The sequence below is a fragment of the Urocitellus parryii genome, chromosome 1 (assembly GCF_045843805.1).
Source record: "Urocitellus parryii isolate mUroPar1 chromosome 1, mUroPar1.hap1, whole genome shotgun sequence".
Classification (NCBI taxonomy): Eukaryota; Metazoa; Chordata; class Mammalia; order Rodentia; family Sciuridae; genus Urocitellus; species Urocitellus parryii.
In genome coordinates this window covers 219747821-219774382 of record NC_135531.1, presented here as the reverse complement: position 1 = coordinate 219774382, position 26562 = coordinate 219747821, and the positions used below count along the sequence as shown (strand labels likewise).

Below are 26562 nucleotides of genomic sequence, written 5' to 3'. Positions count from 1 at the left end.
GGTAAAATGTCTGTTTTGTGGGTTCCTCCTTCACTTATTTCCATTCTCTTGTTTGGGGATTGTTTTCACTTATACACTAGCAAAAGGTTTTCTGAAGAGTATAGAATTTTCTTACTATTGCCATGAGATTAAAGACATAAGAATACATATGTGTATTGGTGGAATATACATGTATCACAGCACTGTTATGCAAAGTCTAAGCCACAAGCCTTGTTTGAATATTACTGTGTATTACTGATGTTTATCTGGTTACCAATAGACAATTGACTAACTTCATGTTCTCTGTGTTTCTTTCTCCCAGAACTTGAGGAGTCCAGACAGAAATGTCCACCTTGGTGGTACAGATTTGCACACACATTTTTGATCTGGAATTGCTCTCCCTATTGGATAAAATTCAAAAAGTTTATCTATTTCATTGTAATGGATCCTTTTGTAGATCTTACAATTACCATTTGCATAGTTTTAAACACATTATTTATGGCTATGGAGCACCACCCAATGACTGAAGAATTCAAACATGTGCTCACTGTAGGAAATTTGGTGAGTCTCTTATAGTGTTTTCTATATCCATAGCTATTCTCATAGGTTTTCAGTGTTGCCATTTCTTTTCTTTTTCTTTAAGTCAGTGGGTCTGTAGCTGGATAATTATACGTACCTAGAATTTACCCTTATGAATAAATGTGCAAGGTCAAGTTTCTGGTTATAGTTCTTATTTTCAAATAATTTTGCAATAGTCTTGAGTTCTATAAATAACAATATTATTTACATGCTTGTCATCATTTGGGAAGTTAATAGTCATCTTTGCCTGCCAGAATGTCTGTCAACACTGACATTTTGATACTTTTTTTTTTTTTTTTACTTACATTGCATCTTCCTTTTTAGTGCACACTCCACTTTTTTTTTTTTTTTTCCTGTGGATGCATTAGTTTGACATAATCGTGGTGAAGTATCTGGGACTTTGGAATTCCAAAGCCCTGGATTTGACCCTGATTGTGTGACATACTAATTATATGAATTTGATCAAATCATTTGAACTTTGTCTAATAGTTGAAAACTTTAACTCCATGAATTAGCATTCTACTCTCCTTCTACTTTTTCTTGTTCATGGAGGTCTAGATCATGCAAATCCATACTTTCTCCCTGAGTTGGCGACATCACTGTGAACTCAAAAGACATTCACCCTGTCTTCTTTCTGTTATCACAATCCCAACTTCAGTTGATCCCTGCTAATCTCTTGGTGCTACATTGTTTTACAATTGTCTCAAGCATTTATTGACCTAGATGTTTTCCTTTGAACCATCTTTGGTCTGATTCTTTGAGTCAAAGTATACCTGAATGATTCATAAGCAAGCTTTTCACCATTACCACTTCAAGCGAGGCCTTTGATACCAGTGTCAGGAATCAATTATGTTTTGCAATGCCCTTTTATCAAAATTTGGGATGTCTAAGTTTAGCTGCCACAGTGTCAGTTAATTATGTTTTTCTCTCCTACTGATAAATCTTTCGAGAGTGAGTCAACATGTTCTTCATGGCTGTAAGAATAGTCAGATTAGAAGAAAACTTGGCTCAAAATGTCAATGTCAATCCATGATTCTTTTTTATCTTCTTCCAAACTCGTGACCCCACATGAACTTATTTGCAAAGAGTGACTATGTTAAATGTGAAAGCTTTTACTTCTCTGGAATTTTAATGTGCTCTTCTAAAATGCTATGTCATGCTGATAAAATTTGACAGCATAGATCTTTTTAACCCTTTGATACTTGTATGGGAGGTAAAAGAAGAGTGACACTTCCTTTAGAGAATTAAATGAGATAATAATATTCATTTGTAAAGTGTGTAGCACATTGTCTGGAACAATCAATGCTAAGCAAACAGGCATTATCATCATTGTGTTATTCCATGCCATCTAACAATGACAGAAGTATATTTCTTACTTAGGTCTTCACTGGAATTTTTGCAGCTGAAATGGTTTTAAAACTAATTGCCATGGATCCATATGAATACTTCCAAGTAGGCTGGAATATTTTTGACAGCCTTATTGTGACTTTAAGTTTAGTAGAACTTTTTCTATCAGATGTGGAAGGATTATCAGTTCTGCGATCATTCAGACTGGTAAATATAAACTAAGCTTACCCTTATACTCTGCAATGAAGGAATGTTTTTGGCTCCTAATTATTATTATTTAAACCTTTCAGGTCTTGAGTCACAAGAAAAATTTGCTCTAAATATTTAGTAAACTGTACTTTTTTCCCTGAGTCCATTCATTAACAAGTACAGTTAAAGAGCTAAAACCACGTGAATGTTTTAATTTTACCATCTTGATGATATGATTAATTTTAATTTGAAGCATATGCTACTATAATAGAAACATTTTTTTTTACCTAGTAGGAAAATAATTTATTTCACAGTGGGAAGTTTAAATATTTCATCCATAATATGTTCCTATGTTTATGGATTTGGTAATTAAAGATTAATTCACTGTTCCCAAAATAATTGATTGATATGAAAACAAAAAGAGACTTTTGAAAACATATTTTTCCTAATATGCTAGGCTTTTCCCAATGTCAGCTTGAGGAAAATTATAAAGGTATTATAAAATAAAATTAAGGTTAAATTATCAATTATAAAAGAAACAATACCTAACAACATGAAGAAACTTCTATTTCAATCCTGAACTAAAATTGCACACTTTGTAATGTGTGTTGTAGCTATATTCTCCCAAGTGTAACAAAAGAACAGAAAGATTGAAAAGAAAGAGATGAAAATGAAAAAAGGAATAATCGATTTTAATAAGATAATAATGACAATCTTACAGGACTAAAGTCTACTTTAAATTTAGGACAAAAATCAAAAATGGAAACATTGACATTTTTATAATTATAATGTTAAAATTTATATTTGCTTTTAGCTCCGTGTCTTCAAGTTGGCAAAATCTTGGCCCACACTGAATATGCTAATAAAGATCATTGGCAATTCCGTGGGGGCACTGGGAAACCTCACCTTGGTGTTGGCCATCATTGTCTTCATTTTTGCCGTGGTTGGCATGCAGCTCTTTGGAAAGAGTTACAAAGAATGTGTCTGCAAGATCAATGAAGACTGCACGCTCCCACGCTGGCACATGAACGACTTCTTCCACTCCTTCCTGATTGTGTTCCGAGTGCTGTGTGGAGAGTGGATAGAGACCATGTGGGACTGTATGGAGGTTGCTGGTCAAGCCATGTGCCTCATTGTTTACATGATGGTCATGGTGATTGGAAACCTAGTGGTAAGTAACAGATGTTTACAGATTTACTATTCTCTATTGAAATTATTTTATAATAATACAATCTGTTATTTTTATGACTTTAAAGCTATATTATAATAAATACAGATGATTTTAATACAAGTGAGAACAGGAAACAAAATATTGTTTTAGTTTTCCTGGAAAAATCTCCCTTTTTTATATTCCTCAAAATCAACCCCTGTTCATTATATGCAAAGTTCCTACTTTATTCTTTCTTTTTGATAGTGGTGTCATATGATTCAAATCTGTGATTTCATGTCTATTAAAAGATATGAAGCCTTTTCAGATAAAAATCTACACTAGTAAATAGTGCATAATTATGTTAACAATAACAAAAATGAAGGTATAATGAACTAAAGCAAATGAGAAAACTGGTTTCACCACCTTATAGTCACAAAATCTAGCATCTGTAGCAAAGATCAGCAAACTATGGCTAATAGGCCAAAGTCATTCCCATTCTTTAACATGATCCTGTGAGATAAGAAGGATCTTTATAGCTTTAAGTTATCAAAAAAAAAAAAAAAGAAAGAAAGAAAGAAAAAAGAAAAGGAGAGGAATATTTTATGACACAGGTACATTATATAGATTTTTTTTTTTTGGTAACTACCAGCATATTTATTTATTTATTTATTTTTTATTGGTTGTTCAAAACATTACAAAGCTCATGTTATATCATCTTTCATACATTTGACTCAATTGGGTTATGAACTCACATTTTTACATAATGGCATATTAGTGACTGTTGTATTCTGCTACCTTTCCTATCCCCTACTATCCCCCCTCCCCTCCCCTCCCATCTTCCCTCTCTACCTCATCTGCTGTTGTTCAATTCTCTCCCTTGTCCCCCCCCTTCCCCTCACAACCTCTTCTATGTAATTTTGTGTAACATTGAGGGTCTCCTACCATTTCCATATGCTTTCCCTTCTCTCTCCCTTTCTCTCCCGCCCCCACTCGTCTTTGTTTAATGTTAAACTTTTCCTCATGCTCTTCCTCCCTGTTCTGTTCTTAGTTGCTCTCTTTATATCAAAGAAGACATTTGGCATTTGTTTTTTAAGGATTGGCTAGCTTCGCTTAGCATAATCTGCTCTAATGCCATCCATTTCCCTGCAAATTCTATGATTTTGTCACTTTTTAGTGCTGTGTAGTACTCCATTGTGCATAGATGCCACATTTTTTTTATCCATTGATCTATTGAAGGGCATCTAGGTTAGTTCCACAGTCTAGATATTGTGAATTGTGCCGCTATGATCATTGATGTGGCAGTATCCCTATAGTACGCTCTTTTAAGATCCTCAGAGAATAGTCCAAGGAGGGCGATAGATGGGTCAAATGGTGGATCCTTTCCCAGCTTTCCCAGGAATCTCCATACTGCTTTCCAAATTGGCCTTAACAATTTGCAGTCCCACCAGCAGTATACAAGTGTACTCTTTTCCCCACATCCTCCCCAACACTTATTGTTCTTTGACTTCATAATGGCTGCCAATCTTACTGGAGTGAGTTGGTATCTTAGGGTGGTTTTGATTTGCATTTCTCTGACTGCTAGAGATGGTGAGCATTTTTTCATGTACTTGTTGATTGATTGTATGTCCTCCTCTGTGAAGTGTCTGTTCAGGTCCTTGGCCCATTTGTTGATTGGGTTATTTGTTATCTTATTGTTTAATTTTTTGAGTTCTTTGTATACTCTGGATATTAGGGCTGTATCTGAAGTGTGAGGGGTAAAACTTTGTTCCCAGGATGTAGGCTCTCTATTTACCTCTCTTATTGTTTCTCTTGCTGAGAAAAAACTTTTTAGTTTAAGTAAGTCCCATTTATTTATTCTTGTTATTAACTCTTGGGCTATGGGCGTCCTATTAAGGAATTTGGAGCCCGACCCCACAGTATGTAGATCATAGCCAACTTTTTCTTCTATCAGACGCAGTGTCTCTGATTTGATATCTAGCTCCTTGATCCATTTTGAGTTAACTTTTGTGCATGGTGAGAGAAAGGGATTCAGTTTCATTTTGTTGCATATAGATTTCCAGTTTTCCCAGCACCATTTGTTGAAGATGCTATCCTTCCTCCATTGCATGCTTTTAGCCCCATTATCAAATATAAGAAAGTTGTAATTTTGTGGATTGGTTTCTGTGTCCTCTATTCTGTACCATTGGTCCACCTGCCTGTTTTGGTACCAGTACCACACTGTTTTTCTTACTATTGCTCTGTAGTACAGTTTGAACTCTGGTATCGCTATACCTCCAGATTCACACTTCCTGCTTAGAATTGCTTTTGCCATTCTGGGTCTTTTATTTTTCCATATGAATTTCATGATTGCTTTATCTATTTCTACAAGAAATGCCATTGGGATTTTAATTGGCATTGCATTAAACCTGTAGAGAACTTTGGGTAATATCACCATTTTGATGATGTTAGTTCTGCCTATCCATGAACAGGGTACATTTTTCCATCTCCTAATATCTTCTTCTATCTCTCTCTTTAGGGTTCTGTAGTTTTCATTGTATAAATCTTTCACCTCTTTTGTTAGATTGATTCCCAAGTATTTTATTTTCTTTGAGGATATTGTGAATGGAGTGGTTTTACACATTTCCATTTCAGAAGTTTTGTTGCTGATATACAGAAATGCCTTTGATTTATGGGTGTTGATTTTATATCCTGCCACTTTGCTGAATTCATTTATTAACTCTAGCAGTTTATTTGTAGACCCTTTTGGGTCTGTTAAATATAGTATCATGTCATCCACAAATAGCGATAATTTAAGTTCTTCTTTTCCTATTTTTATGCCTTTAATTTCTTTTGTCTGTCTAATTGCTCTGGCTAGTATTTCAAGAACTAAATTGAATAGAAGTGGTGATAGAGGGCATCCTGTCTTGTTCCAGATTTTAGAGGGAATGCCTTCAGTTTTTCTCCATTTAGGATGATGCTATCCTGAGGTTTAGCATATATAGTTTTTACAATGTTGAGGTAAGTTCCAGTTATCCCTAGTTTTTCTAGTGTTTTGAACATAAAGGGATGCTGTACTTTGTGAAATGCTTTTTATGCATCTATCGAGATGATCATATGGTTCTTGTCTTTAAGTCTATTGATGTGGTGAATAGTATTTATTGATTTCCATATATTGAACCAGCCTTGCATCCCAGGGATGAATCCTACTTGATCATGGTGCCCAATTTTTTTTGGTATGCTTTTGTATTTGATTCGCCAGGATTTTATTGAGAATTTTTGTATCCAAGTTCATTAGAGATATTGGTCTGTAGTTTTCTTTCTTTGAAGTGTCTTTGTCTGGTTTCGGGATCAGGGTGATGTTGGCCTCATAGAATGAATTTGGAAGAGCTCCTTCTTTTTCTATTTCTTGAAATAGCTTGAAAAGTATTGGTATTAATTCTTCTTTGAAGGTTTTGTAAAACTCCACTGTATACCCATCTGGTCCAGGGCTTTTGTTGGTTGGTAGTCTTTTGATGGCTTCTTCAATTTCTTCCTTTGTTATTGGTCTGTTTAAATTGTGTGAGTCTTCCTGACTCAATCTGGGCAGATCGTATGACTTAAGAAATTTATCGATGTCTTCACTATCTTCTATTTTATTGGAATACAGGGTTTCAAAATACTTTCTAATTATCTTCTGTATTTCTGTAGTATCTGTTGTGATATTGCCTTTTTCATCCCGTATGTTAGTAATTTGAGTTCTCTCTTTTCTTCTCTTCGTTAGCATGGCTAAGGGCCTGTCGATCTTATTTATTTTTTCAAAGAACCAACTTTTAGTTTTATCAATTTTTTCAATGTTTTTTTTTGTTTCAATTTCATTGATTTCTGCTCTAATTTTAATTATTTCTTGTCTTCTACTACATTTGCTGTTGTTATGCTCTTCCTTTTGTAGGTTTTTGAGGTGTAGTGTGAGTTCATTTATTTGTTGGTTTTTTCTTTTTTTGAGGAAAGAACTCCAAGAAATGAATTTCCCTCTTAAAATTGCTTTCATTGTGTCCCATAGATTCCGGTATGTTTTGTCTGTATTGTCATTTGTCTCTATGAATTTTTTATCTCCTCCTTTATGTCTTCTGTAACCCATTGATCATTCAGTAACATATTGTTCATTTTCCATGTGATGTAGGATTTTTCCTTCCTCCTTTTATCATTGATTTCCAGTTTCATTCCATTATGATCAGATATGGTGCATGGTATTATCTCCACGCCTTTATATTTACTAAGAGTTGCCCTATGGCATAATATATGGTCTATCTTTGAGTAGGATCCATGTGCTGCTGAGAAGAACATTCATCCACTTGATGATGGTTGATATATTCTATATATGTCGGTTAAGTCTAGGTTATTGATTGTGCTATTGAGTTCTATAGTTTCTTTATTCAGCTTTTGTCTAGAGGATCTGTCTAATGGCGAGAGCGGTGTGTTGAAGTCACCCATAATTATTGTGTTGTAGTCTATTTGACTCTTGAACTTGAGGAGAGTTTGTTTTATTAACGTTGCAGCTCCATTGTTTGGTGCATACAAATTGATAATTGTTATGTCTTGTTGGTGGATGGTTCCTTTTAACAGTATATAGTGTCCTTCTTTATCCCTTTTGATTAACTTAGGTTTGAAGTTGATTTTATTTGATATGAGTATGGCCACTCCTGCTTGCTTCCGAGGGCCATGTGAGTGGTATGATTTTTCCCAACCTTTTACCTTCAGCCTGTGTATATCTTTTCCTATCATATGAGTCTCCTGAAGGCAGCATATTGTTGGATTTGTTTTTTTGATCCAGGTTACTAGCCTATGTCTCTTGATTGGTGATTTTAGGCAATTATCATTTAAGGTTACAATTGAAATATAATTTGTACTTCTAGTCATGTTTATTTATTTATTTATTTTAGTTTGGCTAGTTTTTACTTTTTGGTTATTTTCCTCCCCCTTGACGGAGATACCTCCTGCTGTTAGTTTTGGGCACTATTTTTCAATTCCTCTTCTTGTAGTATTTTGCTCAAAGTGCTTTGCAGTGCTGGTTTTCTGTCTGCGAATTCTTTTAGCTTTTGTTTATCGTTTAAGATTTTAATTTCATTGTCAAATCTGAAGCTTAATTTTGCTGGATACAGTATTCTTGGTTGGAATCCATTATTTTTCAGCTTTTGAAATACATTGTTCCAGGATCTTCTCACTTTCAAAGTCTGTGATGAAAAATCAGTCATTAACCTAATTGGTTTACCCCTGAATGTAATCTGCCTCCTTTCTCTCGTAGCTTTTAATATTCTCTCCTTGTTCTGTATGTTGGCTATCTTCATAATTATATGTTTTGGAGTTGGTCTATTATGGTTTTGAATGTTTGGTGTCCTGTAGGCTTCCAGGATTTGGCAATCCATTCCATCTTTCATCTCTGGGAAGTTTTCTAGAATTATTTCATTTAATATGTTGTCCATTCCGTTGGTTTGAATGTCTATGCCTTCTTCTATCCCGATGACTCTCAAATTTGTTTTTTTTATGACATCCTATATCTCTTGAATAGATTGCTCGTGGGATTTAAGCATCTTTTCTGTGTTGACTATATTCTTTTCAAGATGATAAACTTTGTCTTCATTATCTGGTGTTCTGACTTCTACTTGATCTAGTCTATTTGTAATATTCTCGTTTGAGTTTTAAATTTGGTTTATAGTTTCCTGCATTTCTAGGATTACTGTTTGATTTTTTTAAGATTGCTATCTCCTGGTAAAGCTTGTTCTTTGCCATTTGAATTTGTTTGTTTAATTCATTTTCAAAATATACTTTTTTTGCTTGGACTTGCTGTCTCATGTCTTCTCTAATATTCCTTTCAATCTGAGTTAGGTATGCCTTGAGTTCTTTCCCTAACCATGTTTCTGATGCTTCTAGGTCCTCCTGTCGATTTAAGTTGTCCTGCATTGTTTGTACTCCTTTTTTCCCTTGCTTTTTCATGATGTTCACGCTACTTTCCAGCTCTATTTGATTGCTGTGTTTCTGCTCTCTTCTATAAATTTGTTTTGGTTTTTTATATCTCTGTTGTCTCTCCTTTGTGTTGGCAGACTATGCCTGCTAAAGTGGATTCTGCTGGGAAGGAATTCCGATGGCTGAGCTCCAGTGATGTCACCTCTTTGCTATGGTGGCCCTCAGGCTCCTTGCCGGGGTGTCCGAATGGGGGGGGTGGGACTGGACTGTCTCTGGTTGGTTTCAGCTCCCCGGACACCGGCGGCCGGGCGGTCCCCAGCCACCCAGTTGCGCGGGCAGCCGGCGGGCGATCGGTCACCGGCGGGGGTGCAGTCTCCAGCCGCTCAGTCGCAGGGGCAATGGGCCGGCTGTTGCTGGTGGGCGGGCAATCTCTAGCCGCCCAGTCGCAGGGTCAGTCGCTGGCGGGGGGCGGACTCCAGCTGCCCAGTCACGTGGGCAGTGGGTGGAGTTTCACCAGCGGGTGTGCAGTCTCCAGCCGCCCAGTCCCGAGGGCCTGACCTCTAGTCCCCTGGTTTCTCCTGCTAGACCAGATTTCCACTGAGTGATACCTCTTGGCAGTTCAAACTGTACTCTGGGCCTGCCGTTTGCTGGGTGTGGAGGGTGGCTATTGAGAACCCCGGCACTCTACTGTTTTGATTTTTTCCGTTTGCCCATCCCCCAGCGCTGGCATGACAGGTTTCTTTTCCCCGCTGATGGGAGGGGGAGTTGAAGGTCGTTGTCTCTAGTTTTCCCCGAGTCTTTATGCAGGCTTGCTCTGATAATCCCTCCCCCGGAGAGCCTAGGAGAGATTTTATGAGAATTCCCTGCTGTATGGGAGATGAGCTGAGTAACACACACCTGTTTTATTGTTGCAATCTGTCGGAGAGTGGTGGTGGTTACTTCAGCTCTCCAAGATGGTGGCCGCTGGTTTCCTTGGTGGAGTTTCCATTGTGGGGGATAGAACTGTACCACTTCCTTCCCAGTCTGAAATCCCAAACTCAGCCCAGGGCTCCGTGAGGCCTCAGGTGGCAGGATTTCACAGAATCCGCAGCAACGTTTCTCCCTGCTTGCTGGTCACTTCTTGGCAGCTCCCCACCATCTGTAGCCTCGGGGCAGGCCGCGAGGATCAGTCAGCCCGGATCTCTGGTCACACAGTTGGCTCGTGTTTGAGACTCAATTACTGGTCCTCGGTGCTGTAATCCTTCCTCTAGGTTTCGGTGCACCCCCATTTTGCTGTATGTTCCTAACAAGATAGTTGTTTGTCTTTCTAACTCGTTATTCACCCGCGCAGTGGCGCGGTACACGGGGTGTGATGCACTCTATTTGCGGCCATCTTGGGAATCCATTATATAAAATTTAATTTTGATGTCTATAAATAAAGTTTTATTGAAACATAGACATGTTCATTCATTTACATTATACCAATGGCTGCTTTTATACTATAATGGCAGAGATCTTATGTCATATAGAGCCCCAAATATTTATTATTTGGCCCTTTACAGAAAACGTTTGCCACGTTGGTCTGTAGCATGTTTTACAGAGGAACCTTCCTATCTTTCCAGTTAATATTTTCTTGGCTTGAATCTGTTTTCTTTCTTCCTTATTCTGGTTGGTAAATACCTTCAAGCTTATGAGCAGGAGAAAATTAGGATAAGATGCTTTTCCATGAGCCACTAACCTCAATTTTCAAATCCACCATTGGCATGTCTCAATGATATTCTTATTATCAATTCACTCATTAGATATCACAGGAGATAGGGTACATTAACAGCTATATGGTAGGTACCTTTATTCCCAGTGGATTGAAGAAACCATTGAATTACTTTTGTCTTTGCAATTTTCATGAAAAAAAGCAGAAGGGGTTACATTTCAGAATACAAAACTATGTTCATCAGGTCAATATGCCAAAAATATAAGGTGAATTATGAAATATATACTTTAGACCTTTAACACACACACACATACACACACACACACACCATGAACTACCACTCTTTAATTCTTGATCATCCTCAAGTTATAGTGGTAAATAAATTTTCTAGTTTTATATAGGCTTTATACTATGCAATAAGATACATATTTTCTTTGTCTCTTCTGAGCATAATTTGCAATTTTGTATAGCAAGATTTGTTTGTGTATTTCTTCTCACACAAATTCAACATAAAATAGTGAATAACTGAAACAGATAAGTGGTGAAAACTTGCCAGACTAAAGCCAATTATCACAAGTAATTTAAACATTTATTATGTATTCGAGTATACACAAAGGGCAGGGATTCCTTGGGCTCTCATCAAGTTATTTATTCAATATTTTTATATCTCCTCTGTGAAAAAGAAATGTTCTATTTAGTTATTTTTAGGTATAATTTATGTTTAGAGTTTATTAGAATATAGAGAAATGGTACACAAAAAAATCAGGTGAGGAAGAAGTGAAAAGTGAAAGCAATGAGGTTAGAAGATAATGCTTTTGACATTTAGAAAAGAAAAAGAAGTTCTAAGTTAAGACTCAGGGAAAGCTTTGAAGCAGGCCTTTGAAGAACACATAACATAATATTTGAGCATGATCACTAGAGTGAGGATAATGTTTCTGTTTAAAAGGCAATACAGATTTACAGTAAAAACAAATGAGATAAATTACTGATTGCTTAATCCATGCAGAATTAGTAATGACTGATTCATAAGGTCACTCATTAGCTATTGGTTCATGATAATAAATAAACAAACAGAATTATAATTCATAAAGTTGACAAACAACTCTAGAATAATTAAGGAACTACCAGTTATAAAGAATTAGAATCTGAGAAGTAATTTAAAAGTTATATTACTGATATGCCCCTCCACATTAGAGCTATATCCTAAAATAGTCTAATTTTTAAATCTTTTCTCTCATTTATTCTTTTTTTCTTTTTATTGGTTCTTTTCAGTTATACATACACTAGGATTAATTTTGACAAATTTTAAAAGCATAGAATATAATTTGTTCTAATTCAGTCACCATTACCTCCCCTCTCCCTCTCCCTGTTCCCTTCCCTGTACTATACTGACTTTTCTGCTATTAATTTACATTTTTTAAAATTAGTGTTCTGTGGATATACATGACAGTGAGATTCACTGTGGTATATTTACATATGTACCTAGGAAAGCTAGGTCAGATTCACTACTTTGTTCTTTTCTCATCTCATCCCACCTTCCTCCCCTTCAGTCCCCTATACCATTGATCTTTCTTCTCTCTCTCTTTTTTTTTTATCCCACTACCCCTTATTTTGGATTAGCTTCAACATATAGAGAAAACATTTGACCTTTATCTTTATTTTTGACTGGCTTATTTCACTTAGCATCATAGTTTCTAGTTCTGTTCATTCACTGCATATGGGTCAGTTTACTACCATTTAATTGAAATGGTTAAAAACCCTAAGTTTAAGGGCTAGGATAGAGCACTGCTTGCTAGCATCATCATAATAAAAAATAATAATAACAACTCAATGACAAACAGACACACAAAGAATTTCCATTAATTTTAAACTTTAGAATAACAGATTTTACAGAGACACGGCGTCTGATAGAAGAAAAAGTTGGCTATGATCTACATACTGTGGGGTCGGGCTCCAAATTCCTCAATAGGACACCCATAGCACAAGAGTTAATAACTAGAATCAACAAATGGGACTTACTCAAACTAAAAAGTTTTTTCTCAGCAAAAGAAACAATAAGAGAGGTAAATAGGGAGCCTACATCCTGGGAACAAATCTTTACTCCTCACACTTCAGATAGAGCCCTAATATCCAGAGTATACAAAGAACTCAAAAAATTAGACAATAAGAAAACAAATAACCCAATCAACAAATGGGCCAAGGATCTGAACAGACACTTCTCAGAGGAGGACATACAATTAATCAACAAGTACATGAAAAAATGCTCACCATCTCTAGCAGTCAGAGAAATGCAAATCAAAACCACCCTAAAATACCATCTCACTCCAGTAAGATTGGCAGCCATTATGAAGTAAAACAACAAGTGCTGGCGAGGATGTGGGGAAAAGGGTACACTTGTTCATTGTTGGTGGGACTGCAAATTGGTGCAGCCAATTTGCAAAGCATTATGGAGATTTCTTGGAAAGCTGGGAATGGAACCACCATTTGACCCAGCTATTCCCCTTCTGGGTCTATTCCCTAAAGACCTAAAAAGAGCATGCTACAGGGACACTGCTACATCGATGTTCATAGCAGCACAATTCACAGTAGCAAGACTGTGGAACCAACCTAGATGCCCTTCAATAGACGAATGGATAAAAAAAAATGTGGCATTTATACACAATGGAGTATTACTCTGCATTAAAAAATGACAAAATCATAGAATTTGGAGGGAAATGGATGGCATTAGAGCAGATTATGCTAAGTGAAGCTAGCCAATCCCTAAAAAACAAATGCCAAATGTCTTCTTTGATATAAGAGGAGTAACTAAGGACAGAGTAGGGACGAAGAGCATGAGAAGAAGATTAACATTAAACAGGGATGAGAGGTGGGAGGGAAAGGGAGAGAGAAGGGAAATTGCATGGAAATGGAAGGAGACCCTCATGGTTATACAAAATTACATACAAGAGGAAGTGAGGGGAAAGGGAAAATAATACAAGTGGGAGAAATGAATTACAGTAGAGGGGGTAGAGAGAGGAGAGGGGAGGGGAGGGGAGGGGAGGGGAGGGGGGATAGTAGAGGATAGGAAAGGCAGCAGAATACAACAGACACTAGTATGGCAATGTGTAAATCAATGGAAGTGTAACTGATGTGATTCTGCAATCTGTATACGGGGTAAAAATGGGAGTTCATAACCCACTTGAATCAAACTGTGAAATATGATATATCAAGAACTATGTAATGTTTTGAACAACCAACAATTAAAAAAAAAGAATAACAGATTTTAATCAGCTCAAATCTGTATCCAGAAACTGTTGCATTAATAAACTAATGTATTAAAAAATGAGACTTTGCAATCTTTAAAAAACAAATACCAAATGACTCCTTTGATATAAGGGGAGTCAACAAGGACAGGGTAGGGATGAAGAGCTTGAGAAGAAGATTTACATTAAACAGGGATGAGAGGTGGGAGGGAAAGGGAGTGAGAAGGGGAATCGCATGGAAATGGAAGGCGATCCCCAGGGTTATACAAAATGACATATAAGAGGAAAGGAGGCGTAAGACAAGATAATACAAATGGAAGAAATGATTTACAGTAGAAGGGGTAGAGAGAGAAAAGGGAAGGGGAGGGAAGGGGAGGGGAGGGGGGATAGTAGAGAATAGGACAGACAGCAGAATACATCAGACACTAGAAAGGCAATATGTCAATCAATGGAAGGGTAACTGATGTGATTCAGCAATCTGTATACGGGGTAAAATTGGGAGTTCATAACCCACTTGAACCAAACCGTGTAATATGATGTATTAAGAACTATGTAATATTTTGAAAGACCAATAATAAAAAATAAATAAATAAAAATGAGACTTTGAACAAATACTTTCATGACTGTTTCATTTTTTGCCCAATACAGTAATAGATATGACACGAATTGGAACTTATTATTTACATTGGTGCTATCCATTAGATTATGATAAAATTTGTCTTATTAGGATTTTTGAAGTAAAAGAACTGCTTACAGTGAAATGACACAACAAAAAAATCGTACTGAAAAGTGTGCTGACACTTGCATAGGTCAAGTACAATAATGCTTTAAAAGACTTACATCATCAATATTCCTATTAAAACACAAACATATGTAACCATATATTTCATAGTAACACATGAAAAGGCTAGAATTAAAATAAAATTTTAATTAAATAAAATTAAAATAAACTATTTTAATTTGTTAATGATCATCAAAATTGTTTTCTATGATTCATAGATCCCTACCTCTAGAACTTTGTTTGACAGTTTCAACCTGCTCTCTCATACTTACACATCTCACAAAGTGTTTAAGATGTGGCTAAAATCAAGGGTGAGTCCTTTCTCCTCAGGTGTGATTTTGATTTTTTTTTTTAATGAGAGGTGGATGATTTTAGTCATGAAGAGACTTAATCAAATAGTAATTCAATTTCCTTTTTGTTTCCTATATAATATAATGTTTAAATATAATTTATGCATTTTCTACCATATGTAAAATTATTCTTCTTCTTTCAAAACACTGTTGAGTTCACCTGGATCTTACTTCAGGGAAGAAAAATGGAAATGGTCTTGCTCATAAACAGGACTTTTTTTCAAGGATAGACATTGTAGTGACTTCTTTTGTAACCCTTCCAGGGACAAAATGATAAGCAATTAAGCCAGTTAGTGTCATTATCTCATAAGAATCAGATCGAATGCATGGATCCTCTTCTGTCCCTTAAAAGTCACTTCAATTTGCCAGTTGACACAATAATTAGGCAAAATGGTTTGTTATAGGAACTCTGTAAGTACCATGTGTTTCTTTTGTTGAAATAAATGGCACTAATCTTCTGGAATCAGTGAACAGAGATCTTGGTCTGAATGACCTGATTACAATAATACACCAATTCTCTTGTTTTATTGTTTGTCATTGGAAATAAGTAGAGATTATAAATGAGTATTAGGAGAATTTTTAAAGTTTACTAAATGCAATTTGACAAAGGGACTTCTGCTACAGAAAAGGACTTAGAAATGACCTACCTTGATGCTGAGGGATCATTTTGTGCTCCCCACTGTAATTCTTCATGGGTAAGGGTTACACTGCTCTCCAGAGTTCCCAGTTCTCTGGTGTATGGAGTGAGTAGTGAGGATTCTGCCCTCCCCTCCACTGCTCTCACACGTTGTGGTCTGTGGGTGAGAAGGTTCGGGGATTTTTTTTTTTTTTTTTTTTTTTTTACTGATTTGTTTTGTAGCCTATATTTCAGGAAAGTTTGCTTAATTTTTATTTCTTGTCTCTATATTTCTCTGCCTCTCATTCTTACCCTGATATAGGTTCTGAACTTATTTCTGGCTTTATTGCTGAGTTCATTTAGTTCTGACAATCTCACAGCAATTGAGGAAGACACGGATGCAAACAACCTCCAGATTGCTGTGGCCAGAATCAAAAAGGGAATAAATTATGTGAAACAGACCTTGCGTGAACTCATTTTAAAAACATTTTCCAAAAAGCCAAAAATGTCCAGGGAGATAAGACGAGCAGAAGATCTAAATGGCAAAAAACACAACTATATCTCAAACCGTACACTTGCTGAAATGAATAAAGATCACCCCTTCCTCAAGGGAAAAGATAAAACCAGCGGGTTTGGAAGCAGTGTGGACAGAAGCTTGATGGAAGGAAGCGACTGTCAATCCTTTATTCATAATCCCAGCCTCACAGTGACAGTGCCAATTGCACCTGGAGAATCTGATTTGGAAAATATGAATACTGAGGAACTTAGCAGTGATTCAGACAGCGACTACAGCAAAGAGGTAAGACTGTTTTACACACATTGTTACATGTTACCAACTAGTAGGACATGAATCAAATTTCAGATGTCTGTTGTCTTCAGTTTTTTCCAACATTGCATAGGCTAATGGACAATGTGTGGGTGAGTTTACACAACAATGTCCTGAAGGTTCATCTGATAAAGTTTTCTTCTTGATTCTTAGTAATTAATTTAATCTTGCTTTGCTGTATTTGAAAGCACCAGGTATCTTTGATGTTATCATCATCCTTCATCCCATGTTAACAATTGTAAAGTCACATCAGAGTCCTTCCAAATTCTGTTGAATGCGCCTTTCATCGTCATCTTCACACTCATTGCCAGCCCCGGCCACTGAAAGTGAAGTCTCTATTGGTCCCTCTGGCACTACTTTCCATCTACTCTAATTAACTTATTAGGTTAATTTCACTCAGATTTAATCTTAAACACATCACCCCACGATGTGTTTATGGTCCCCAAATTCTCTTGAATTATGCATTGTATATAAAGCCACCAGCCTAGAGCCTCCAGGAGCTTTAACCAGCTGTATGTCTTCATGATCAGCTGTAGAACCATCACCTGGACCAGTCTTCCTTTCAGATCATAAACACTTTCTACCTGTGTGACATGCTTGTGATTTCCTTCTGCAGCCAAAATCCTATATTCATTCTTCAAGGCATAGTCCTCAGATTCTTCATCTATAAAACTGAGTATTTAAACTATAATTTACATTAATATTCAAAGTGTTTAGAAAAATACCCAGCGTTCCAATGTGTTACCCATTGTATCTAATCTCTGCCCAAATGGATGGAATCTTTTCTCATTTTTAATCTGATACTGTCTTTCTTGGATTTATTATTTAGTCTTGTGTTTTAATGTTTTTGAAATTATGGTATGCATCAAATTGTACTTTAAACTCATTGAGAACAGGAACATCTTTAAAAGCTTTCTTTTGGGTCCTCTTTACCCATCTTACCTGTATATTTTTAATTGAGTCAAAGTATGTGTTGAACTATAATTTACTATGATGAAATACAACTACCACAAGTGAATAGTATCATAAATTATTTTTTATGACATTGCTTAAAAGATGCTTCAAGCAAGATTTACTTGCTTGAAAATAATTTTATTTCTTTAGGTCACATTAAAAAATAGTTGACAGATATTTGCCAAACATCTTATATCTGTTTAACCCCACTAAGACCTGCTCTCTGTGAGTTTATAGTGGATATAGAAAAGAAGGTTATATGGAATAATGATGAACTACATATTAATCATGAACTATATATAATATATATATTATATATATATATATATATATATATAGTCATATATATATGTCATGTATACTGTAAATGCTCAGTGCTTACATATTGTGAGAATAAGTGATTAAATGAAACTTTTTATTTAGTCAAGGAAATTTTTTCCAAGATGCTGAAATAAGGAATAAAATATTTTATATTTTAAGTCCTTTATATACAAGAAATAATGCTTTGAAAAGTTATTTATTTTATCTTAAAGGTAGAATCTCAGATTCTGCACACTTTCATGGTAGCAAGTATCTGAGCTTGGTCTCATATAGAAAGGGAAATTAACTCAGTTACCCATTTTTGTATGAAGAAAGATTTAAAAAGATTGAAAAACCTCAGTTGCCTGTCAGACAATCACTCTCTGTGCAAGCTTAGGACTCTAGGTGTTGAAGCACTTCAGGAGTTGCAGGGAGTAAACCAAAGTGATTTCATTTATTGAGTATTTTGGTACCTGAAATAGACTGTTAATGTTACTGATTAAGATACTGTGCCACCTCTCCCATGAAACATTCCGAAAAATCATCTTGAAGTGTGCCACCTTCAGGACATTGAAACCCACTAGACAATATACTAGAGCAGAGCAAGGAGGAAGTTTCAACATCTATAGGAAATGATAGCTCAGAAATATTAAGCTGTGGTCAACTGGGAAATCCATGTGTCTAGAGTCTTCATTTCCAGCTGTTTAAGATTAGAATGTTTCTGGAATAACTTTTCCTTTATTGTTTTTTGCGCTTCAGTTTAAACCCATGAAGTGCAAATTTTCTTTATCTAAAGTATCTCTAACCCCTCTGTGCGAACCTTCCCTGCTCTAATTCCCATGATCTTCTGCTCCCAGTTGAATTTCCAGCTTCTCAAACTGCTTATTTTCTCCTTTGTACTTTCTTCTTGTTTCCATCTCTTAGATGTCTTTAAAATCCCGATTGTCACATTCCTGATGAGACTTGATGAGCCAGAGAGGCAGATCTAGATTACCTAATAAAATGTAACTCAGAATTCCTTACATTCAGGTCATCTGGGTCCTTATAATTTCCTTGGGGCATGATTAAGAATACAGGCTCTCAAGAAAGAGTGCTTGCCTCAAATCCTAGCTTTGATTCTTACAAACTCCATTATCTGGAGTAGTTCATTAAGACAGTAAAAAAAAAAAAAAATACACACACACACACATACATACATACACACACACAAAGAGAGAGAGGGAAAAAAACTGCTTTTTTTCAGTTTACTTACATGTAAAATAGAAATGCAATGAAGATTACAAGACTAATAGACAATGTCTGTCAAAAAGTAAGTGTTCAACGAACAATTGTTGTAAGTATAGAATTGGATCATCACACACACACACACACACACACACACACACACAGTCAAGAGCTATTTGATATGAAAAGAATTTAAAAGAGGTAACATGATGTCGGGCAGTGGTTCACAAATTAGTGTGTGGAAGACATTTGGGGAGCTTGTTACAAAGGCCTTTTCTAGACATAGTCTCTGAAATCTGCCTAAATCTGAATGCAACCTCTGAATCCTTATCAAGACTGTTCCTAGTGACTACTGTGATGGATGGAGTTGTCGTGGGAAGTGAACCTACCTTCTTCCCTGACTTGGGTTCATGTTCCTGATATATCATTTTGATTATTCAGGTGCTGTTATGTTTTTTGCATTTGACTCTTTAAAGACCTTTATTTTCAACAAAGGGAAAGAACATCAAGGGCATTTGACACTCTTTCTCCCTAAAATCCCCTGTCTGTATGACCTAGTACCCCATTTCCCAGTATACATTGTAGAGATATTTCAGTCTACCTTTAACACTGACTCTCAAGAAGGCAGATTTCCATGGCGGGTACGTAGTTAAATGTACACTCCAGAATCAAGTCAGAATATTTAATAGTAAAACATCTTACCAAGAAATGAGCTCAATTGAAAGGTTCATTTAAACATTTCTGAGAAAACAGGTGGCAGCAGAACATCCACATTTATCAGAACAGTCTCTTTGAATCAAGAAGGCATATGGTCATCTGGAGTATATCCATGAGACTAAATCTCCTGTCGCTGCTTCTCGGAATGTCAGCACTGAATTGACAGCTTCTCTCAGTCAGCCTCCTACTGAGGAGCAGAGCAGCCCTTAAGGCAAAACGCAAACATTAATACACAGATGCGCAAATCTTACCACCGGCAATGGAATGTTTCCTCATTATGGACCTCAAGTGAAGCATGAAATGTATCCATTCATTCAATAAATATTTATTGCAACTTGCTATGCTCCAGGCACTGTGTTGATTTCCAAAGGGAAAATGTCCTGCTCTCACTTAGCTGCAATACAAATCTATCTTAACTTATAAGTTAAAATGTAAGAGCCCAGGGACTGGATATAAGGTCATGAACTGTTTGAACAATGTATTAGTGTCTTAGTGCTTAGGAAACAAACTTGATGACTAAAACAACAGACATTTTTGTCTGGCAGTTTTGGTGGCTGAAAGTCTGAAATCAGTGGTTCACCAGGGCCACACTCTTTCCCAAGATTCCAGGGAAGAATCTTCTGATTTATTTGAGCTTCCTGGTTTCTGGTGGTTTCTGACAATCCTTTCAGCTTGCAGCTGCATCACCACAATTTCTGTCCCCCTCTAGATGGGTTATTTCCCCTCAGTGTCTCTGTCTTCTCCTCTTCTTATAGACACCAGTTATATTGGATTAGAACCTACACTAATGACCTCAACTTCACTTGATTATATATGCAAAGACCCTATTTCCAAATAAGATCACATTCAAAGGTACCAGAATTAGAATTTTAATGTATCTTTTAGAGAGAATACAATCCATACAAAATATTTTGACTTAGAAGACTGAATGGATATTGATACTCTTAAAATATGCAGAAAGAAGATAAAATTTATGGGGTAGGGAAGATATAGCATTTAGTTTGGGGTCACTTAGTTTTGAGATTCTTGCAGGACAGAAAAGTGAAACTGAATTGTAGGTATTTATTAACATGTCTTAAGGAAAAAAAATCAGAGCTGAAGACAGGTTGGAATTTTGTATGTTAACTTACATTAGTCATGGGATTATTATGAAAGAGAAATCTGTGTGTAGAAGATTTAATGAGCAGTGTTCTATGAAACAATACCTAACATCTATCAAAAGTGAGGGATTCCAGCTGATTGGGCAGAGGGGGATGTTGAAGTGCTATAATTACAACAGAGGTCTTGGTTGATCCTACAGTGTCCCTAGTAATAGTATGACACTTTGGCATAGACCCAAATTAAGGGAAGAGGGTAAGGCAGCACCTCTGTTCCATGATAATTTCCAAAGAAGGACTAGGCTGTGAGCCATCTGCATCTAACCACTTCTGGAAGCTGAAACAATCAATGGCTCACCAGAGAGTGGGATCTGAGTTGCTCTCCACAGCATCTCCTACACAGCAAGGAGCACAGAAAGTTAAGAGGACACTTGATCGCCTCAGCAATGCCAGAAAAGCAAGCACACACACACACACATGCAAAGGGAAATATGTAGACTAGCCACTTTGATTCACATTATAAAATTTTTCTCCTCATAATAATCCTAGATAGTCCATGTAATTAATCTGTATTTGTAGAGACTGAGACTAAAACAATGAGAAAAGATGCTATTACTTCCTTATGCTTCTGGGGCTTTCTAAAATTTGAAGTCCTGGCTTTAGGCCCTATCTTGCATGCCACAGAAAGACAGGAGAGTGAGTAGGAATATAATTATTTTCTGTTACCTCTCTGTAATGGTTCAATTTAGAATCAAATATTCCCTTATAATGATATTATGCATTTTCTGGTACATTGTTATTCTAATATTGCACTCCTAATTGCACTCATAATATTACTTAATGCTGATTCATTAGGTTATAGTTTATCTCTGAAATCATTCTCAATTTTTATATTTTGGGTATTTAAATTTGTTTCCTCAAAATTATCTCATTATCTTCTTTATGGAACTGATTTTAAATCTTATAATACTTTTTATCTCAAGATTAAATAACTCTTCCCTTCCCAATCATTCAATATTACCAGTATACTTTATATATTATAGCATTGGTTTGTGCATATTAGTGTGTGTACATACATATATTTGTATAAAATAATAGTGCATTACAATAAAATGCCACTATTTTCTCATGCAAATTATTGACAAATATGACAGACTCTTTGGAACAAATCCAGGCCCTAGTGGTCACTCCTAATACATTCATGTCTGGTAAAATCCCCTTTGCAGTAGCTTTTAGGTTCTTAATAATTCTAAGGCTTATTTCAATCTCACTTGTTTGTTAATGAGACTGAAATGTGATTCAGAAGCATCATTGAAAAAAATGATGAAATAACATTAAAAAGCATCACTGAAGTTCAGTTCATTGACTTTAAAGCTTTTCCTTTGTCTACATGACCTATTGCCTTATTACAGAAAAACAGTAAACAAATTTGGCATTGTTTCGTTTAAAAAAAACCTCATTGTGTTTTTGAATTCTCATGTTTTTTTTTTCAGGGAGTTGTGTTTATTAAAATTAACTAGTTATTATATCATTTCTCACAATTAAACTGTATAGGCTGTAGAGTACTCCCACTCACTGGTGCACTAAACTATACCTATCCATTCAGACTCCAATTATTTGAATAAAACTACTTTACTTGATGGTACATGAGCAATCCCCATATATGCATCTTTTTTTTCTGGCATTACTTTTGTATCCTGTGTAAGTCAAGGTTCTGTTCAGCTGCATAAAATGAACACCTAAATACATTGGCATAACTAGACCGAATATTCTACCTTCATATTTAACAAGGTCTGGAAGTCAGCAGTCCACATGGTTTTCATGTTCAAGGCTCTAGTCTTCACATGTGGCTTTCTTCTATTTAATCCCCATTTTCATATATGACTGATATAATGTAGCCATATTTATGTTCAATTTCCAGGCAGGAAAGAGAAGGAAAGAAAAAGAGGCAGACGAGGTGCTTGTCACACTAGTCTGAGGAAAGCTGAAGCTTTCCCAGAGATCCTGGGCTGACTATATGGCTTGTGTCTATTGGCAACAGCAGTGAGACACAGTCTCCCTTAAAAGCAAGGTGGCCTGGCAGAAGCAGGACATTTATCTGCGTATATTGCCACCTTGATTAAAATGTGGACTGTCTTAGTAGGACACACCGTAAAAGATATTAGTAGTGTTTGATATGCTTCTTCCATATTTTTACTTCTCCTGGTTATTATTCCTTTTTGAGAAGAAATTCCTTTATGAAATATTATTTACAAAAGTGTCAAAAATTGAAGGAAAATAATTTTATTTTCTAAAAGATGTAGACACTGGATATAACTTGGGAAAACATGTAGCCCATTATACCATATTGGACATAGCTTTTCTATGTTCATTTATGAATCCATGAGTAGAGAAACTCCATATCATGTACAACCACAAAAAATGGTCCTAGTTAGAATTAGTTATACTACTTATATGTATATATGTATAATATGTGAAAATACACTTTTTGGTCATGTATACCTAAAAAAATGAATAAAAATCAAAAATAAAATGAAATAAAGGCATATAAAATTATCAAGAAAGAAAAATTAATTTTTACTTATTAAATTAGAAAAATCTACAAAATAAGAATATATTGAGTTGAGCAATAAGAAACTACAATATTCATTTTACCTACATAAAGTAGACATTTCACATAGCTCGTTGTAAAATAAAGGCAAATAAAAATGTGAAACAGAGTTTATTCTATGAATGTACCTTTATTAATTACTTGTATTAATACTAGGCTACTTAGTATTATTTCATTTATTTATTGTATTTATGTATAACAAGAGAATGTTTTGAAATTTTCTATGACTATGTACCCAGCATTATGATAGGTGTAGTTTTCTCTCTCCCAAGTTATACTCATGAAATATTTTTGGCCCTTTATAAATATTGGGTTCCCAAAAAAAACACACTAAAACTTCATATACTTCAAATGTGAATAGAAAATAATCATTAACATGAAGATGTTTATGATTTAATAATTTGCACCTAAGATAATTGTGCAAACAATTATACCATGAAGCAAAGCAAAGCACTTTTCATACATAACAGAATAACAAGCCAATCCATTGAGGATGCCCTGAGCAAGGGACTGTATCAGGCTGGAGCACATGAGTAGGGAGTCCCTTGAGCCAGCTCCTACAGTATGGAGATACGGTCACTGGGCAGATGTGTCAGAAGGAAATCTCAGGCAGAAGAGCAAACATACATATGGTTCACCTGATTCACTCTTTCATTTATCCATCCACTCATTTATCTATTGAGTATTCAACTTGGAAAGCCATCATCTTTGGAAAAACTTAAAAGTGCTTTCTTGTTAAGAAATGGGTTCATTCTACTGATTTGACAAAAAAAAATTGTTTAAAGATCTGTTGTAATCAAGGTTAAATATTTTATATCCTTTTGCTGTAATGGTGTTTTTTTTTCCTTCATCATTAGGTCTATCTATTGATTTTTTTTTCTCAAATTCTTTTTCTGAAAGAGGAATTTTTAGTCTACAAAAGAATAGTTTAGGTTTTTACTTATTTCTGAACTTTAGAAAGTATAATCTTTTCCAAAAATTGATTTGACTCAGCAAGATCTAGGTCTGACTTACAGTTGTGTTTTGGGAGGAAGCTGGCCTTTGATCTTGTCTTTTATTCATAGATTCTTTATTAAGAATCACTCTTCTACATAATGATTTTATACCATTTTTTCCTGCCAATTTTCTAAAAATCTTTCCATCTTTAAGGGATTTGTTCACTTGCCAAAAAAGAAAGAAATATTGATCTTATATATTTAAATCAATGTTTCTTACTGTTTATATTTCAATAAGTCTGAAACATCACTTTCCTGCAATGCTGTTTAGAATGTCAAAATAATAAAATGTGATAATTAAAGGTAAACCAAGAAATCCCAATTTTACAATATGCTTTTCCAATTTATACAATTTACTCTTACCCCACTCCACACTGTATATTACCTGCTTTTAAATGATGATTGTATTGAAGAACAAGCAGAATGTAAAAGTTTTGCATCAGCACATTATAGTATTTAAATTTATCTCTTAAATAATATAATTATGTAACTTGTTGATTAAGTCTATGTTGAGTAATACTTAACCTTACTACTATGTTTCAAATATATTACTTAATGTGCAGGATTTTCAAACAGATAACTAATTTCTATCTACAGGTACATGATGTAAAACGTGATAAAGCACAGTTGACTGAACTCTCTGTTTCATGCCGCCTTTCTAAACTTCAGTAACTACCCTTCTTACTTCTCACAGGGGTAAAATCAAACTGGATCATTCAAGGATGCAGATCGGTGCTTTAACCAGGCAGACACATATGTGACCACTTTTACACAGGTTACCTAAAAACATAATACATATATGATATTTTTTTTCAGTGTCTTGCATGCTGTTCAGCTACAAAATCTATTTTGCCTGATCCATTGCAAGAAAGTAGAAACATAAGCGATTGTTCAATAGATAAATTGACATCACAGCATGTCATGGGGGCAATTCCATCATTCTTTGTGTTTCTCTTGATGACTTCTTTGACATATTTTTCATGTCCTTAGGTGATTTCAAGTGCATGATCTGTAAACTTTTATTGGATGGATTATAAAAGTAAGATACAAAATGTAACAGAAGCCATCAAAGCAACATTTAGTTAAAAAGAAAATTTCTATCAACTTTAAATTCAGTAGGTTAGAACTTCATTAAAAACAAGTTTTGTGGGAGAAATTTTTCAGGTATAAGCATAAATTCAGAGCAAAAAATGATCATTGCATTTTTACTCCCATATTAACATATAAGGGATTTAAGACTCATATGATTCAGCTGCTTTCTGAATACACAGCTATGAAGTTCGGGGCAGAGCTATATTACTTTAGCTTGTAGTCTAAACTTTCAGTACATTTTTAAATGATTTTAAGCACCATGATCTCTGAGATATTATTTTTTCTAATCAATTCAATAATTTACATTTGGTTTTATTTGCTCATATATAGGTTGCATCAACTAAAAGACAATAGATTCCACCTATGCATGAGAGATAAGTGCTTAAAATGTTTGATTCTAGAACCAATATTGCTCACTGATGAGAATAAGTTTCTGATTGTATAATTTTCTGACTGGAGTAGACCCGGAGCAGCTAGGAGGTCTAAATACAGCAGATTGTGAAGTGAGCACTAAATCTTTCAGTTAGATAGAAAACTTTTTTTTTTTTTTTGGCTAAACTTAGAACACTAGTATGGGTAGCTTTTTCTAATATTTCTTTAAATTATTAAAGGATATATTACTTAGATATATAATATATTACTCAAATATATAATGTTTTGTTTTAGTAAACTTTAATTCTAATTGTTTCTAATGAGGAAAAATATATGTTAATGAGAATCTTGCCTTTTTTTATAATCCAGTTCATATTCTGAATTCTTCTGTCATTGTTGAAATGTTCATATTATTTGTTATCCATTGTGAAATGATGAAAGCAAAACTTTATCCTGAAATTGATACAGTCTATGCTAACAATTTACAATGGAAAAAAATTATTGTTGTGTTTATTGAAACTTGAAATTAATG

General features: G+C 35.2%; 1 protein-coding gene across 3 annotated transcripts in view; it reads left to right on the top strand.

Moving 5' to 3' along the window:
- The window catches only part of Scn9a (sodium voltage-gated channel alpha subunit 9), a 90970-nt gene that overhangs the window by 28233 nt on the left and 36175 nt on the right, over positions 1-26562 (top strand). For all 3 annotated transcript variants that reach the window (XM_026411135.2, XM_026411136.2, XM_026411133.2), the window contains exons 13-16: positions 302-540; positions 1939-2112; positions 2909-3265; positions 16165-16641. In XM_026411135.2, the coding sequence (XP_026266920.2) occupies positions 302-540; positions 1939-2112; positions 2909-3265; positions 16165-16641 (1247 nt within the window). The remainder of the gene's footprint in view (positions 1-301; positions 541-1938; positions 2113-2908; positions 3266-16164; positions 16642-26562) is intronic.